The sequence below is a fragment of the Charadrius vociferus genome, unplaced genomic scaffold, assembly GCF_000708025.1.
Source record: "Charadrius vociferus isolate BGI_N301 unplaced genomic scaffold, ASM70802v2 scaffold195, whole genome shotgun sequence".
In the NCBI taxonomy this organism is placed as follows: Eukaryota; Metazoa; Chordata; class Aves; order Charadriiformes; family Charadriidae; genus Charadrius; species Charadrius vociferus.
In genome coordinates this window covers 2578826-2598262 of record NW_009648539.1, presented here as the reverse complement: position 1 = coordinate 2598262, position 19437 = coordinate 2578826, and the positions used below count along the sequence as shown (strand labels likewise).

The 19437-nt window shown below is 42.0% G+C and overlaps 1 protein-coding gene across 1 annotated transcript in view; it reads right to left on the bottom strand.

Moving 5' to 3' along the window:
• Window positions 1–18775, bottom strand: part of PARD6G (par-6 family cell polarity regulator gamma) — a 58332-nt gene extending 39557 nt beyond the window's left edge. The window contains exons 1-2 of the mRNA XM_009885905.1: window positions 18761–18775; window positions 17218–17440 (exon numbers count right to left, since the gene is read on the bottom strand). Of these exons, the coding sequence (XP_009884207.1) occupies window positions 17218–17440; window positions 18761–18775 (238 nt within the window). The remainder of the gene's footprint in view (window positions 1–17217; window positions 17441–18760) is intronic.
• Window positions 18776–19437: the final 662 nt, after the last annotated feature.

Genomic DNA, 19437 nt, shown 5'->3' with positions numbered 1-19437 from the left:
GGGCTGCTATTCCCAGCAGCTGATGAGTCAAATAACTTCATTATGAAACACTTGCTTGAGACCAGAGTTGTTATTTAAGGAGCCGGTATCTCACCTGCCTCACAAAGATAATACAGGTACATGAGACAACACACCCAGAACATAGTTCCTCTCTGTGGAGTGGACAGACAGAAGTGGACACATCAGAAGTGATGTGCTCTGAAGCAGCTTTTCTTTGACTATTTTAAATGTGTCACGCTAGCAGAGGAGTTGTTGACCCAACTTCTACTGAGTCAGTAACACTGGACATACACCACCTCTCGGCAGTTGCAGAAGCTAGTGAATGTACAAAAAAAAGCCATTGGTTTTGTTGTTTTGGTTTTTTTAAATGAATGGAGATAATTTAAAATGAAAATTCTTCACCTCAGAGAGGGCCAGGCTGAAAAAATTACTGAATAGGAAGTGATGTTTCTCTCCAATTTTTGCCACACAGAACAGCAGGGAGTAACATATGCCCTAGACTTCTTGTAAATATATCTCAATTTAAAAAAAAAAAAAAAAAAAAGGTTGTAGGCCAGAGAGTTTCAAAACAGTTGAAATAAAACTCCTTTCCTTCCTATAAATCTGTGCTTAAATTTCAGGCACAAGGTAACATATTTAGCATTTCCAGAGAGATGCACACAGATGACCATGAGGAAGATGGTTGTGGTTGTGGACTTCCCTTTAAAGACCTTTGCTTTGGAAACAGACAAGCACACTACGCCTGGAGAGAAGCAGCTGTTTACCAGCTCCCAATTTACACATCCATTGGGCCAGTGGGCTCCCACAGACATGAGACTTTGTGTTGCACTGGTCATGTCAGATCCTCTGAGCTGCCAGACACAACCGCCTTCATATATGAGGACTCAGAATCTTCTAAACCAATTTGGAGGAACAATGCTGCTCCTTGGAGTCTATTTTATAGAGTTTGAATTGAACCTGATACCTCAGCTTCAAATCTCATCGTCTTCCAAAGGTCCTGGGCTGCTGCCTATTCAGATTGTTACTGCTCATTGCCCCGTTGGAAGGGATAGGAATCACAGTACAAATAATAAGCAGTAGAGCACAGGAGCTGTATCATGCTTGTGCACGGAGAGACAGAGAGAGAAAATGACAGACAGGAAACAACTTCAAAAAAAAAACCAAAAGTAGAACTGTGCATTTGACAGGTTGTTTTTTTTTTTTATCAAAGTAAATCACTCAGAAATGTATACATATGTTCAGAGCAGATTACTCATCGTAAATATTTTAAAGATGTTAGCTAGCAACCATTTCCCAGCTGAAGGTGCACTAGACAACACACTCAAATGCTTTACTTTTTTTCCCCTCATTTTATCATTAAAAATAACAAAGTGGCATGGGATCTAAGTGTCTTAAAAACACCTGATGATTTTTTTTTTTCCCAATTGAGAAAAGCTTATCAGGCGAGTGCAAAAGCTGTTCACCTGGCTCTTAATACGATGATAAAGTTAGGCATATAACTTGCCCATCACAAAAGGAAAAAAAAATAATAAAAAACACACCTTACCCACCTTCAGCTGTTGGGAAAGCAGAATTCTGCAAGTTGCAAAAACTTGCACGCTTTATCATGGAAATTATTACATTACTCAGGAGTGGCTAGTGGCAGTGACTGTGCCACCACGCTGGCAGACTCACCACTTGTGTGAACTCCCCAGAGAAGCACTACAATGCAAGCAAATTCAGGGGTTGTATTTCAGTAGCTGTTTTCTTCTACACCTTACAGCAGAACTGTCTTATTTTACTGACATGCATACCGCCAAGAGTTTATGTTGGGATTTAGATAAATATTACGTGCAACCACTCTGTTTCTTCCAAGTACCAATATTCTCAGTGCCATTGACACAGATAGAAAGCTTCAACCGTATTCTGTACTTTACTACCGGAATTCAACATCAGCCTCCTTGTGATGTCCTCCCTGTTAGGGTGTCTCCAAAAGCCGTTCTAGCCAGATATCAGCTCCTTAGGCCTCTCAAATTGCTGTTCAAAACAGCTATTGTTTCTGCACATGCATTTTCAAGCCAGCTGCTTGCAACCACTAAGTGCTATGAAGAAACAGTTAAGCTGATTATTTGTTTTAAAATGATTCATGTTTTAACTACATAAATAAAAAAAGTCTTGAGGCAAAAGATCTAGCAAGCAAGGTTTTGCAGACAGAGTTTGTGAATTCGAAAGTCAAGTCCTTCCTGGGTTCCTTTTTAAAACCAGTGAGATTTTGCCTTTTTCTCCCCCCCCCCCCCCAGTTCTTTCCTCAAATTTCCCATAGATGTTTATAATACCCTGTGCGTTCTCTCTCCCTCTGCTTTCTGAATTGTACTAAAACTTTCTGTTTGTGGCTAGGTAGATTCTGGAAGAAACCTCAGCAATACAAAGACTGCAATCTCAGAACCATTAGTCCCCCATCCTGCAAGCTAACGAAGCAGCCAAGTGCACAGTTGCAAATTACATGCAATGTGAACCCAAAGAAACCCAGACTGCATCTGCACAGGGACAAGACTTCTTTGATTCTGAACTCTGCCCTAGTGCTCTGCACCAAAGCACATCACTTCTGGTATTTATGTCTTGGATCAGCTCACAAAGCCCATCCGCGTGCACTGTAGCCAAGCGCCACATTCAAGAGGAGATGGATTCATTCACTGCATTGAATAACAAGCATTCCTGATTTATTTTAAGCTGCATGAAAGCTAGTAACATAAACAAATCTTATGTCTTCCTTGAAACAGTACAAACACTAAGAATCAGGAACCATGTCTCAGCAAGACAGCAGGAACCAAACTTGAGTAATAGACTCCACAACTGCATGGTACAGAACATGGAGATGCTCTGCTCTGTAAGCTGCACCATGAGGCGACACAGCCCTGACAGGCAAGAGGGATGTGAGGCCGTGCCAGAGCCTTCCATAGAATCATAGAATCGTTATGGCTGGAAAAGACCTTTAAGATTAAAGTCCAACCGTTATCTAACTCTATCAGGCCCACTTCTAAACCATGTCCCTGAGCACCATATCTAGACAGATTTTAAATACATCCAAGCATGGTGATTCAACCACTTCCCTGGGCAGCCTGTTCCAGTCTGATACCCCTTCCAGCGTAGAAGTTTTTCCTATTGTCTAACCAAAACCTCCCTTGGCACAACTTGACACCATTTCCTCTTGTCCTATTGGTTGTAACTTGTGAGAAGAGACCAACACCCACCTCTCTACAACCTCCTTTCAGGTAGTTGTAGAGAGCAATAAGGTGTCCCCTCAGCTTCCTTTCTCCAGGTTAAACAACCCCAGTTCCCTCAGCTGCTCCTTATAAGACTTATTCTCAAGATCCTTCACCAGCTTCATTGCCCTTCTCTAAACCCTCTCCAGCACCTTAATGTCCTTATATTGCAGTGCCCAAAACCGAACACAGTACTCAAGGTGCAGCCTCACCAGTGCCGAGTACTGTGGGACAACCACCTCTCTAGTCCTGCTGCCTACACTATTCCTGATGCAGGCTAGGATGCCGTTGGCCTTCTTGGCCACCTGGGCACACTGCTGGCTCATGTTCAGACAGATGTCAGTCAACACCCCCTGGTCCTTTTATCAGGTGGGTATGATGGTGATGGGGGATGCAATACTTGTGGTACAGATACTGCTACAGTTTCAGGTGGCTCTGCCATCATCCCTCTGCACATTAAGAAGCATATAAGGCAAAACTGAACCCTAAGCTGACCAAAGAAACAAAAATTTTAACACAGTGAGTTACAGAATCACAGAATCACAGAATTTTCAGAGTTGGAAGGGACCTCTAGAGATCATCCAGTCTAACTCCCCTGCTAAAGCAGGATTGCCCAGAGCACATTACTCAGGACTGCATCCAGGCGGGTTTTGAAAATCTCCAGAGAAGGAGACTCCACAACCTCCCTGGGCAGCCTGTGCCAGTGCTCTGTCACCCTAACTGTAAAGAAGTTTTTTCGTGTGTTGGAACGGAACTTCCTATGTTCCAACTTGCACCCACTGCCCTTCATCCTGTCACTGGGAACCACCGAGAAGAGTGTGGCTCCATCCTCCTTCAACCCACCCTTTAGATATTTGTAAGTAGTAATAAGGTCTCCCCTCAGCCTTCTTTTCTCCAGGCTAAAGAGTCCTAGCTCTCTCAGCCTTTCTTCATAAGGGAGATGCTCCAATCCCTCAATCATCTTGGTTGCCCTTCGTTGGACTCTCTCCAGCAGTTCCCTGTCCCTCTTGAACTGGGGAGCCCCAAACTGGACACAGTATTCCAGTTGTGGCCTCACCAGTGCTGAGTAGAGGGGGAATCAATCTCCTTGTCAAGATCATTAGTAAAGATATTAAACAGCAGTGGCTCCAACACTGAGCCCTGTGGAACACCACTAGTGACTGGCCACCAACTGGATTTAACTCCATTCACCACCACCCTCTGGGCCTGGCCAGTCAGCCAGCATTTGATCCAGCAGAGATCATCTTACAGACATGGGACTGTAGCAAGCTGCCTTTACAAATCTTCAGACCTCTGCACAACCCCAGAAATACCTCTAGCAGCATTTCTTCCACAGTAATACCTCCTCAGCAGGGATGCAACTTCTCCTTGTTAGTTTTATGTGCAAGCAGCTATCCAGCAATACATGCTGCTGACACTGACATGCCTTGTAGCACCAGGAGGTCTTTAAGGCAGGGAAACCTGGTTTGCTGGAATTGCTCACTCAACACCAGTTGCAAGAGAGGCACCACGGAAGGGTACCATTCAGCAAGTGCTAGCAAGCAACCTAGCTAACCAGGTTTACACTAGCAGGGAAACAATTTCCTCTCACAGTTGCTGCTACTGCTCATACAGAAGCATCATCTTCATGCTGCTCTTTCAGCTCTCCTGGGACATCCACATTGAACTGAAGTGGTCTGAGACAGAGGCAATAACATTTCTGAAGACAGATGGAGCTAGTGACTCCGATTTTCCAAGATAAGCACAACACACCCATAAACCAGACCAACAAGACTCAAGAGCATGCTACCCACACACTGTATGACATCCAGCAGGGTAGAAAGGCACCCGCACCACACTCTGCAGCTCCAGTACTTCCTTATGATGCAATACAGCTCTGCGAACTCAGGATGCAACTGATGAGAGGAAGGGTGTGGGACATAGCCACCACTTCCCAACTGAAGTGGGACCAACTGAGGTACAGCACTGAAAAAAACCCACTCATGGAAAAGCTGCTGTCCAGCCTTACTCCAGGCACCTAGAGGTAGGACAAGTTAGCTGCAGGGATGCTCTCCACATGGTCTGGGGTTCAACACTGGTGAAGCTCACTGTAAGACAGGGCTTTGTGCGTACCTCCAACACCACCTTTCCTCTTACTCACCACCACTATGTACTTCCCAGAGCTGATGCAGATGACACGTACCCTTGCTGAGGGTCATTTGAGTAGAGGAAGCCAAGTTTGTTGCGGCAAGCTGTTTCCTGTGATCTGCAACCCATGAGCTGGCTTCTGTGGTCAGCTGCTTCTGGGAATGTTTCAGGGAAGGGAGATGGGTTTTGAGGTACTGCCAAGCCACTTTGCCCACAGCAGCACATGTTAAATCACAACGGATATCCAGTCTGCAGCTTCTCCCAGCGCTCTCCCTCTCCTCTCCATCCCCTCTGGGTGACACAGCATGCCTGAGATGAGCTTAAATCGCTCCCCCTACCCCAGAGTGCCCCGCAGTGCTCGTAAAACAGAGATTGGCATACAGCAACGAACGACATCTAATATGGGACTTGTATTACAACCTACATGTACCATGCATCTTCATTACACCATATGTCCCCTGTAAGGTGACTGGGAAACTGTGCACATGGCAGGGGAAGGTGTGCTATGGTATGGTAGCCAAACAGATCCAGGAAAAAGAAATTAAATCCCACTTAAAGCAAAATACAGCATAGGCCAGTGCTCTTCTAGGGGGCAGGCTGGGATCCCCAGGGCAGCCTGCAGACATCTATTCAGTTCCTCTATTTCAGTGGAATAAATATTAATGCACCAAACTCTATGCTGTGATAAGAGCTGCCAAGTAATACTGTCACACGGCCTTTGAAGTCAGCCAAAAAAACAGGGAAGGGGAAATTCTGCAATACTCTCACCAGCACCTTTGCATCCACAAGCAAAAGGCAGGAGACCCAAACAGAAGACTGAAGTTAAAAAAAGTTTCCTGTTTTTCATAGTCATGGCCCAGTGCAGGCAGAGATACCTTGAAGAGGTCAGAAAGGCACCAGCCACACAATTACTGAAATCAACTAAAACAAAAAACAACAACAAAAAAGAAAGTCTGGTGCACCTCTGGTCTTGGCCTATTTACACAAGAAGAGGTGTTTGCCAGATCTAGTGAAAATCATGACCAGAATTAACATTTTCAGTCACCCCTGCAAATGTAAAGATTGCTAGCAAATCAGTAGCACTGTCTGCACCACATTTACTGTTCATCCAGGGGAAACTCTTGGGATACAACCTTTCACATACAACAAGCTGATAAATGGAGACATCATGTGGTTACCCACACGGAAAAGTAACTCCCTCATGAAGCAACCTAACGGATGAAGGAGCAACTTTTCAACCATAGCGCTGTTGGATCCAAGTTCAGTTTAACAACTGGAAACAGTAATCTCACACTTTGAGAGACATACAGGTAAACCCACCATGAAGAGGTCATCTGTAGCTTTGAAGACAATTCAGGTTTGAGGAGCCTGCATAAATGTTATGTTGGCTCCCTGTAGGTTACCCTCTCCTCTTTCTAACACTCAGGCAGAAGTTCTAGAAGCAATGAGTACATTGCACAAGCGTCCAGTGCACTTTTAAGTGACTGAGGAATAATGCAGGTATGGCAGACATTGTCACTCCTCCTGCTATTGATAAGCATTGTCTCAGCTAAGAATTGCTCTGAAACAAAATTTTTAAAACATCTTGTTGCACACTGTACTTCGAGTATGCTATACTTTTATTTTTTCCTTCTACAAAGGATAAGGCATGTTACAATGATGTGGCTTCAAAGAATGCAATCTTAGGTAACTCCATTTTTTCTTGTTGCTAGCCACAAAGACACTACCTCTGGACTTATTTATGGGCTCTATTATAAAGCAAGCATTCATTCATTCAAATTCTTGCAGTTTGGGGGGGAGTTATTTCTGAAACTTCATAGTTTTCTGGTTAGCACAATATGGTTTTTCCTCCCGTTTACTCGTGCCTGCTGCATTTAGAACTAGACCTCAGTAAGTACACAAAGGCAAAAATGTAAAGATTACATTATTTCGTAAACAAAATAACTGCATCTGCTGGATACATACTAACAAAACTACCAAATTGCTTGGCAGAATGAAAAAAGCAGCAGCAATAAAGCAGACTAATACAGCAAACAAACTGGTTGTCATCAGTGTCGAACCTAAGGTCGTAACTGACAGGCCTCCTCTTATCACACCTCAGTGGCATTGACGGATGAAGAAAACAGCTTTAGGTTTTTTCAAATCCTCAGCTTTAAAAAAAAACCCCACAGTCGTGTTCACCTACAGCTGCTGAAGAGGCAGAAACGATGTTTCTGAGCCAGTCGCTGCCAGCGGCTGAGTAGCTTCACGGTGCCTTCGCCATGCCAAGACAGTGCCTTTCACCAACTCTGCTGGATTCCAGATTTCCAACTTCCACAGACACCAGGCAGTACATAATTTCTTATTCATACATAAATCCAAATTAAATAAATATTCTCCTTCAAAAGTTCGCAGTGTTTGTTTTTAAAAAATTCTCAACTCCTCTATTATTTCTAATGCAAATGGATAATCAGAGAAGAAAACAAATTGGTCTAAGACCCATGGTAAGAGGCAGCTTTTCCTCACTAATTGCTATCTCCATACCTGCTCTGTCACTGCTGCTCCACCCCACTGATGTCAATGTTTTCCAAGCCTTCTTCTAGTGCTTGGAGTAAAACGGGCACCAGCACCTGCACGCTTTCACCCAACACACTCTCCTGCCCTGTCAGCAACAGCTGTGCACAGCAATTAAAAAAAAATACAGCATGGAGTAGAAAACTGAGAGCTGAAAGGAAGAAAAAACAATAAATGGGAGACAGAAAAAAAATACAAGAAAATTAAGGTGGGGAGGATGTGAGTGGTGTGGAAGTTGTTCGTATAAAGTTTTTAGAGGTTACTTAATATCAGCATATGGCAGGGGACTGAAGAGCAAGAACAGTAAAGTTTTCTAGGTTAATAGTTTCCTTAATATTCCCACAGGATTCTTTGCTACTCTAAACATAGCACAGAGGAAAAAATAAGATTCAAGTAGATCATCATCAGGGCCAGGTTCAAGAAAGATTTCTTTCACCCCCCCCCCCAACTGCTTTCTTTCTTGGTATTGAAAAATATCCAGAGTTCTTAATGCAGTATTAATGCTGACACTCACATTTAAATTCACAGTGTGTAATCCCAACAACACAAGCAGTCTGAAGACAAAAGAGGACCTTTCAGCCACTCAAAAAAAAAAATAATGGTTTGACTTGAGTTATAATTGTTGAGTTATATTTTGAGTTAATTTTTCAATGCCTACTATAAATACCTAGCAGAAACATCCTTCACTGCATGCTTGCTTTCAGTGCAAGAGTCTAGTAATTGTCATAAGCCCTTTAGTGTACTTGAGAAGTTTAGAGTACTTCAGAAATTTAGCAGAAAGCATATTGCTGAAGGCCTGAATCTTGAGTTAATGTTTGTATTTGCATTGTGCTATCTACCCTCCCTCACTACATGAAAGCTACTTCGCACTTGTGAGGTCTCTTCAGGTAAAATCTGGTGTCAAAGAAGAGGCTGTCAAGTGCATTTCATTATTACCTTCACATTGTACTTGTTTCCATCACTTACAGAAGGGAAATGACAGCTAGGCACAACAGGAAAAAACCTGAGCCATGAACAGGAAACAGAATCTCTTGTTTTGACTGCTAAGGTAAGGAAAGATAAATAGTGGAAAATTCCCTCATAGGGACCTTAACAGAGGTGGATCATTTGACAAGTCTTCCTCACCACTGTTTTTATACAGTCAAGCCACCTGTTAAAGCAGCTTCACTATCTTAAATAAAAACGGTCAGACCAAGGAAGAAAACAAAAAATACTTTCACTTGAGACTATCTTTAAGTAGACATAACTGGGGGGGTTCTTCTGTTTTGCTTTTTAAAGTACTGTCAAAGCAGCAATCTGTAACTGTAAGACAACAAACAGGAGTCTGGAGGGACAGAAGAGAGCAGTTATTTGCTTGTTCTTATGTGGTTTACCAGTTAAAGCAAAGCATAGAGTTGAGTAGAGGTTCCTGTTAAAGGCTACATGAGTTCCCACTGTAAACAAGTTTCAGTTGAAATTCAGCAGAATGTGTAATGCTGCTACCAGTTCAATGCAATTTTCAAGAAGCATTGACTGTTAAAGTCTATTTTTATTATTAATATATTTGATTATGTGTTTTTATTATTAAACTTTGAAACTGAAGCCAAATCCCACGTAGCTTTAACACAGAAGTGCAACAAACATTTGCTGACAATGACAGAACAGCAGCAGCAGCAATTTTGCCAGGCTTCTGTTCCATGCTTACTGTACACTGCAACTACTAAGATTTATGCAGCACATTATTTCTGCCTGCAACAGTTCCTACTACCAGTTATCGACCAACACTACAAAGCCCATCTGTAGGCTATACTATTTCCACACATTTTCTCCTCCTTTCACTGAAAATTCTCACTTATCAGGTATTCTGGCTGCAATTAAAATAACCCGTGATGAAAACCAAATATCCTGATAGTCTAAAAATGGAGTTTTCAAGGCAAGAAGCAGCCTCTTGCTAGCTCTGCTCAGCCACCAGGTATCACCAACCGTGCCAGCAACAAAATCCAAGGCTGTTTTGTGTTTATGTCTGACAAGGCAGATAAAACATAATGTTTTTAAAGATGCTTAATAAAGTAGTTGAAAGATAATGATTACTCAGTCTCATCATTTGCACATGAAAGGTGGAGTAGAGAAGTTACAGTAATTTGTTGCCAGACTTCACTGGAACAAAAAAGCTGCATTTTACTTATCTTCAGATATCAAAGGACTCGAGTGGGACGAAGATTACTTTGGCTTGACAAGCATTCAAAGACCCCTCCAGCTCAAAAACAGAGACGTTTGAGGAAAATCATGAAAGGATTTAATTTAAGCCTAGTAGCAATTCCTGTTACACTAGCACGGAATCTACCACCATCCCCTAATCTTGTCAAAGCTAAGACAAGATGCTTTGCAAATACAGTGGTGTTGCACATTTCCAAAGGCTACAAGCCGACAAGTTCTTTCTCCCAGGAAGCAGAGGCTTCACGGCAGTGTTAAGCTGCTTTAAATCTGCTTCGGTCTTGCCCATCCTATGCTAACTCCTCACTCAAACAATTAGTTTTCTGCTGAAGAGCTGGCTCAGAGAGCTTAGCCCCTGGGTCACACCCGTGCCAGGGCAGAGGAGACAGGGTAGTAACCCTGGGACAGTCTGACCCACAGCAGAGCTGCATCCTCCAGTGTGCCAATGAGCTACACCGGACATCAGAAGAGTTTCTTTTCTCTCCACCCCCTCCTTACGCAGGAGCAGATAAACTGAAGACCTCAAGTCACCTTCTCTGCACCCTTAACTTTATCTTATTGCCTCAGACTCTCATAAGACCACTGCGAAAATCTACACAGCTCAACCAAGAGCAAGACCAGCAGCAGTTCAGTATTTTCAACATGTGCTGCAACCTGTTTTATTATTTAATATATCAGATGCCTTTAACAAGAGCAGTAAAATCACATTGTTCTTGTTCAGAAATACAACATTTTGAGAAGGTGAAGTTAAGGCCTGTGTTGTAAAATGAACAGGAAGGTTACTGAAGAACCAAAAAAGATGTGAAAGGCTTCAACTCAAACTTTTCCAACCGTACCCATTCTAGAAGGCCCAGCAGAGAGTTAAAGGTTTTAGGAAGCTGGAAATAGGTTTCATTTTAGTTGCTGCCTCAAAGCCAGTTTTTGTGTTTAACACATGTGGTTAGACAGCCAACCACCATTCCTGGGGATTATCTGCTTAGAGTATGAAAGACAATAAAACAACCCACCATCAGTTTTTCAGTAAGACTTGGGCATGATTCCCATTAACACATTTTTATTTTAAAACTGAGTGCAATTGCTCTGATTTTATAATGCAAGAAAGCTAAGCACAGATGTTGGTACTCTGAGCAGAACAGAACTTTGCCAGGTAAATAACAAACTGCAGAGTTATGAACTGCTTCTGGACATAGAGAAATATATTGCATGGCACAGAAGTTTAAATACATTAGTCACTGCATGCAGTTGAAGAAAACCAGCATCTTCCAATCTTAAATTTAATGTAAATTAAAATGAGCCAAATCCAAAACCCAACTAGGTAAATGCACATTTTGCCCTGTTGATTTTGGATCAAGCTTTAAGTGAGAACTGATGGTAGACAGCAGCTCTAACCACTCAAGGAGAAACGCAATAACTGGTGTTCAGTACTGGTTTACTGTTACAGTCATGGACTTTTAATACTAGAAAAGAAGACACACTTACAGCAAATTTCTGAAGATGGTACCTGATGACGTTTTACACACTATTAGTTTTCCAGACCACAAAATGTAAGACAACACAGGCAGCAGAAGACAGCAGCCTTCTTCATTTTCAGGCCACTTCAATTAACAGCTACAGTTCATTTGTGGCATTTACTAAATTATGCAAGGCCCTGCTCCAGTTAGCTGTTGGGAACGTTTTACGGTTATTTACTGTTAGAATGCTGTTCAGCCTCTTCAGGATTTTTGCCTTTTATGTTCCTGTAAGAAGTGCAATATTTGACAAAGATACACTAAAATACAGATCCAACATCCTACACTTCAGCATTTCACCTGTCTCCTACTAGTAGGACACTTACCATGGAACCATTTAAACTTTCAGAAAGCTTTAAAATTATCCTGGTTTCAGCTGGGATAGAGTTAATTTTCTTTCTAGTAGCTGCTATGTTTTGGATTTAGTATGAGAATAATGCTGATAATTTATTGATTTAGTTGTTGCTAAGTAATGTTTACATTAGTCAAGGACTCTTTCAGCATTCGCACAGAAGTTTAGAGGGAGCATAGACAGGACAAGCTGGCCAAAGAAATATCCCAAACCATAAACGTCACAGTATATAAATGGGCATTGGCCACAGGGCAGGAATCCGTGATTGCTGCCCAGGACGGGCTGCACAACTGATCATCAGGTGGTGAGAGCAACTTGTGTTGTATCACTGCATTTTGTATATTCTTTTACCATTATTATTACTATTATTTTCGTCTTCCATTACTGTTCTGTTAAACTGACATTATCTTAACCCAGAAGTGTTTTTTCCCTCCTTTTCTCTGTCTTCTTCCTACCCTACTCGGGGGGGGAAGGGAGAGAGTGAGTGAGAGGCTGCATGGTCCTAGTTGCTGGCTGAGGTTAAACCATGGCAAAAAAATCATTTTATTGATGGAAAGATTGTGAAATTGATCTAGAATCTGCTTTAGGATTGACAAAGTACCCCCACATTCATTAATTTACTGTTATTTTTATGGAAGTTGCTTAAGAGCAACAGTAATACAGCTGCTGATTCACAGGAACAGCAGCTGTACTCACGCAACAGCAACATGCACAATCACTGTTCCTACTGACACTCTGTGTCTTGTCAATACTGCCCGAATATTTAATAAGTTTGTTATTTCTCCAAACCCCAACTACTTCAAGTTTTCCTTGAGAATTTCTCTGCTGAAGGATATGTTTTCATCAACACTACAGATTTATAGGAACAAGGCCACTAGCTGAAACTCAGGCAAAGCAAGCAGAAGTCCAAAACCTTAAACCCCTATCAGGACACACCTCCAGTTGTGATGGGGACAAAACAAAAAGACTTTCCAGAAGAAGAGTTCTCTTGACCTCAGTCTGGAATCAAGATGAGGCCTGACAGGCGGCTCACCACCTCTCATCTCCTTTGCTATTTGAGCTACAGCAGATTTTCTGTTACTGCCCATGCAAGCTCTATAAACCCTAAACAGTGGTAGGAAGTGAAGGTCTGGTCGTCAGCAGCCCCCATCACTTCTCCCAGAATCAGAATCATTAGTCTGAAGTTACAGACATGTGCTCTGTTAGCATTAGAGCCAAATATCACTCCTTTCACTACACTTGCTGTACTTCAGCATCTTGGTCCTCGATTTGCTTCTTCCTTGGAAAAAAAGCGCTGCACAGAGTACTTACAGGGTGATCACCATGTTCATTTTGCAACTCCTCCCTGAGTTTCTGAACTGCCTAGGTTAAAAACACCATAATAGGTAACCCAAAAGATGAGAAAGCCTGAAATCTGTTACCCGGTAGACCTTCACTCACATCCTTATGCCCCACTTGCCTGAAATGACTCCTTGGACTTTGCAAGTTTACAATGAAGAACTCACTATAACTCTGCTATTTGTTCCATTCTATTTGAGAGCCTCCAATACAGCCTGGTTTGAACACATACTCTGCCTCCGGGAGAGAGGCATTAAAGCAAGATTTGATAATAACATCATTCAATTTAATCATACAAGGGAAAAAATGTAATGCATTCACTGTATGTAATACTAACTCCTTTCAGTTTTTCTATTTTTTGTTTCTGCTCGAATTCATAGCTTACACTGAAATATTTTTGCAGTATTCAAAAGACCGTCTCAAGTGCTGTAGTTTAAATCAGACACAGAACAAACGAAGTCTTGAAAAAATGATTACCAACTGCATCACCAGATAAGCTCTTCCTTCATGCAGGTTTTGGCTAGAGTACAAGAGTTCAGTTATTACAGAGAAAGTCAAACACATCCATAATTCCTCGCATTGTTCCAAGATCTTTGGGACATCCGTCCTTTTCCCAGCAGCAGGCACCTTCCATAGAGAGTTCTGGATATGTCCGATCTCAGTTACAGCCAAGTGAATAAATGCTTGGGCTCAAAGCATCAGCTGATATAAATCACTACTGTGCTAATGAAGTCAAAAGAGCCACATCAGTTTACAACATGGGACACAACCCATACTTGCAGCCTGGGAAAGCAAGTTAAAGTAGAACTGCCTTTTCTTTTTATAGCTTGGTTCTCTAATTAGGATTTTTGTCTGCACTGTAATTTGGTATTGGAGAGGGAAACAAAAAAAAAGGAAAAGAGAAGAGCACCACATACTTTCAGCAGACAGATCCCTATGAGCTATAAAAACTTGTCATAGCTGAGTTTACTCAAACGTAACCTGCAAGTGTCCCAGAGCCTTCAAGACCCCCAAAAGTATGGAACAGTAATTCTTGCAGGCACACTGGGAATAGCAGTTCAGGTCCTTAGTTAAAAGGCTGGCTAATAAGCACTGACATTCCCTGCCTGTGGGGGGAACAGCTACTGTGATCCTGAAAAATTTGGGGCTCGGGAGACTTGAACAAAAAGGAGGAAGTGGAATAAAAAAGCCACACCTGGACACCAACCTGGCATGTAAGAGTCCAAGCAGTGTGCACGTGGCTTGCCTCTGGGGACAAGTGAGGGGAGCGCTTTTGAATTGAAAAAGTGCAAGACTAAGTTCAGACAAAAAACAACTATGCAAACAAAAAAAAAAAAAATCAAACTAGCAAATTGTTCCTTGATTATTGTGCAAAGGCTAAGTTAGCCACTTTGCCACTCTGAACAGATAGTTAAGTTTTTTTAGCATAATTGTATAATTCACTTGACAAGATAAAGGATAACCCAGCTATAAACAGGGAAAACAGATAAGATGACTAATCATGCAGTTGATGAACAGTTTTCTCTGCTAGAAAAAGACCTGAACTTCAATTATTCAGTCTTTCCATGCCTGCATACTTCTGCCCAGTTCTCTCAAACCCTCCCTACCTTTGGCAGTCACCTCCCAGGACTTCTCCCACCACAGGGCAGAGATCCCTGATCAAACAGGGTAGAGACTGCATGCTCTGCAGTCTCCTTCAATGTCCCAGAATAAGAGGACTGGCCTCGTACTTTGCTAGCATCCCTGTCAGTTTAGTTCCCTGCCTCTGAAGTCAGTTTAGGGTGTGAGCTGAAGCACTGCAGGCACACCATGTTCCCCTGGATGGCACAATGATTTCTTGGTGCTAGTCACTTCGCTCTCTAGTGTGGGTCTTCAGCAGAAGGATCAGCATGGCTCTGTCACCCCAGTTGGAAGCCAAGGGAAACAGCAGGGGTATGATGGAGCAAAGGAATAAGACACAAACAAGATTTCAGTAACTCCTATTATTGCTGAAGGGAACAATTTCTAAAGGCTTGTTCTCAGAAAAGGAAATAGACATGATTGTTTGGGAGCATCCACAAGTATGGATCTTAAATGTCCCTTATTACAGGTACCATTAATCAAAAGGATGGGCCAGAATTTACTGTTCCCTTCAGCTTTACAGGGGGAGCACAGGAGAATGTGTGTTGGCAAAGCTTTGGGCTTTGCCACATGTGAGGAGGAATGGGCCTCTTTCCTCTTGTATGAGCTTCCTTACTTGTCAGCACGATTCTTTCCACTGAGCAACAGGCAAAAAAAGCTTTTTAAGAAGGACATACTGCACTTTTCCTTTAAGGTTACAAGTTACAAACCTTCACAACTAGCACACTTCTACTGAAGAGGAGGAAAAAGCACTTTTTCCCCACACGCAGTCAACAGTTTTCTCATTTGCCTGTTTCTGTGATTAGCATTTCGGTGGCAATCCCCCTCCCAATGCAGAGTTAGGGATACTCGGTGGCTTCAGCAGTCTGCCCAAGCAGAGCAAGGACAGCTGCATTTTGAACATGACTGATCCAGAGACATGAATAAACTTAAACTGATGCAGGCATGACAAAGTCATGCAAGTGATTTCTCATGACCTGACCCACCATGAACATTGACGAGCCCAAACAGGCAGTGCAGGAAGGAGACTTACTAGGACTTGTCATCTACCTTTGCATTTTCTGCCGAAGAAGGGAGAGCTAGCAACCCAAGTCCTCTCCCACAAACATTTCCACTTATCTGACAGACACACAAACAAAACAAACTGCTTTAGTCCTCTTCTCCATTGCCTCATTGAGTATTTATTCTCATCTAAAAGAAGGTGGCAGACAACATGCTGTGAATGGGGAGGGCCACACAACCCCGCGTGTATATGACAACACCAAATAGAAATACACTCTGTACCAGCTCATACCAATGAGCAGGCTGGAGCCTTCTGCTAAATCCTTATCAGTACAAACGCCCACACAGCAGAAAGTCCAGGCCAAAAAAGCTACATGACTGCTTCAAGTCTCAGATCAAGTCTCATTTCTGACTCTGCTACTGACAAAATTTTAATTCCAAAAGCCCTGTGCTATAAATCACTACATGACTGAAAAAAACCTATGGAGGTAGTGTTAACACAGTGTTAGTTTCTCCTGGGATTTAAGGAGCTCTGTGGAAAAAATGCACTGTTATAAAAAACAATGCTCATCTGAAGCCACTGCCAAACAGGGTCTTTAAGGAGAAGGCTTCCGATACCTGCAGTAAAAGCTTGATAAGAACAACACGCAGCCACTTAAAACTGATGTCATCCTGACATTTGGGCAATTCTGCCCAAGGTTTGCTTGATGATTCAAAATGGGAAGATTCAACACTCCTTAGTGTAGGGACAGAGGAGAGAATCATCATTTGTCTGTCTGCCAGGGTCAACATTGGCAAACGATGTCATTTGTGACAGAACTTTTTTTTTTATAGCTACATATGTGTGTGCATTCACACACTACATAGGCATGAGTCATTTAGGTATGACACTGACTATCAAGATGGATAGATAAGATTTCTAAATGTGAAATAGTAGTACAACACTAGGATCCTCTCCCTCAAACAAGTGTAGCGGTGCAGTTGGCATGCTCGAGTGACGACACAGTACCATCAGCACAAGGTATGCTCCCCTTGGAAAAGAAGGGGCTCATGGTGATTCTGAGCATGTTATTCTTCAAGCACCTTACAGCCAGCAATGCAGTCCCTCTACCTGCCCTGAAGTCATGCCATTCCAGCAAGTTGTAATGAAGCGCCTGAGAGGAGGAGTAAGAGGGCTCCTAGGTTCCCCTTGCATCATTTCAGCCTTTAAATGGGGATGACAAATCCACTCTTCATCTTGCCCCAGCATACTCTGTGGCAGCAAAATGAAATTGCATCTTACCTTGTCTTTGTATAAAAACCCTGAGCAGTGGATGAGCACTTGAAACAGCCTTGAAGAAGTTGTCATCATTATTAATAGGGAGAAGGTCTCCATGCACATCAGCATATCCGATCATCACTTCCAGGTTGGCTATGTGATGAATGTGAAGAATTAGTTTGTAGAAGTCTTCAAACTTTCCTGGCTTGTAGCGATCCAGGGAGAACCTTCGGAACTCTGCCCCAAACTACAAGAGAAAACAGAGTGTCTGCTGTCAAACGTCACCACAGCCCAATGTTGTAGCTTGGCATTTGAACATTGTGTACATCACCTCTCTCTTTCTATGATAAATATAGCCACATATCTGTGCTTTCAAGTCTATTAATGACCTTTTAAGTCCTCACATTAGAATATAACCATGGGTACCAAGACACCACCCTACTGGACAACAGATTTGCTCAAGTGTGGCATCTTAAAAGAACGAGTATTTTTTTTGAATATTAAGTTTTCGTTAAATTCTCTAGAGGATAATGGCATTTGTAGGATTTGACTTTGAAGCTCCATCATTCATTATCATCACCTTGAGCATCCACAGAACCATTCTTCTCCAAAGCAAAAGTGTTTACTCTACTGCTTTCAAAAGAAGTTACTCACCTATTCAATAACCTTATAAAAATTCTCTACACACCTCCCATCAATACCACTGGGATCCAAACCACAAGACCTTTAAAGAAGTATGGTATGCAAGTGTACAGCCTCTTACTAGGAAATAAACTCATTCTACATGCCCCCTGAATTTCCTAGTATCCATACAGGAGGAGGGAAGTTCTTATGCTAAGTCAGTTTTCACGGGTTTAGTTTTTCTGTCACTCCACTGGTTTTTATATTTGAAGCGTTACAGACCAGTATGTGGCAGTTTGAAAAAAAAGAGGGGGGGTAAGGTGATTTGGCACAAGACAATTGAAAATGTTATAAATCCATGAAGTTACTTTAAATAAGTTAGAAAATGATTGAGGAAAAGATTTCAATAGACCTTATTTCTGATATTAGATACTAAATATGCTTTTAAGAACAGGAGAAAAAATAAATTCTCTAGTCAAGGAAATGAAGAGAGTAAAAAAACATGCATCTAGTTAAACTAAGTAGCTTAAATCATCTTTCTGGTACATTTAATTTCCTAACTCAGATTGTATAGTACTAGTAAATTACTGTTCAACAACTGAACATCTAAACGATTCTAACTCAGTCCTGAAAGCGTGGAACCACATCCACAAATCCAAGAAAAAGGAAGGCTGTGACTAGGACCTCATGGAAATTCTCATTTGCAAAGTCAGTCATACCAGGGCAAGAAACCAAAGACAAAAAAAAAAAACAACTAACAAATTGAGAATTTTCTGTAGATAAATTCTTCCTCAAATGGAGAATGACTTGCTTAGAGGCTCTCAGATGTTATATCAACTTATACATGCAAGCCACTCTTTTGCCAAGAGTAACAAAAGTGTGAATCATCATAATCATCTTCAAGTAAAAAATAAAAAATAAAAAAATCACACACCACTCTACTGACTTTGGGTACACGCATGTTCTCAAATTACTTCCTCAGTTATGAAAATCCCACTCTTCAGCATCAAAGCCTAGTTGTGATCATCTGAAAGCTTGTTTAGTCAAATTATGCTGTTTGTTTGTAATATTAACTGCTAGTTCCAGTTTGGATTTCAATTCAGAGTGCCCATCCAAATGCACAAAAGCCGAACAAACCACAGCTGGTTCCAGTGGAGGAAAAACAGTCCTCCTTTGTCCTCCACCCCCTCCTCCTCTCCAGAAAAATCCAAGTGGCAACTTCTGTTGACATATTTCAAACTGAAAAAAAGCTTAAGTCTTTTTATTTGAAAAGGATCTTAAAGTTTTTTTCGTAGATTCAAACAAGAGGCAACCATCTTCAAGTGACAAGTTTCACATCTACACAGTAAAGGGGCAAGAACAGGATCTTTGTAGACTCTGTTTAGGGCTGCATCCCCTGCTCTGAACATCTGAACAGGAACATAGGATTTCTTTAGCCAAAAAAGCACCGGGTATTTGGATGCCAATCCCAGTAACCACTTGTTTACTGGACAGACAACTTGTTCAGGGCCATTAGCACGCACAGTACTTGCAAGGAAGCGGATGCTGTGCAGTTTCACCCCAGCTAGTACAACACCCATCCTACAAAACCTCCAGGGCAGCCCATGGGTCCTGCTCTGCCCG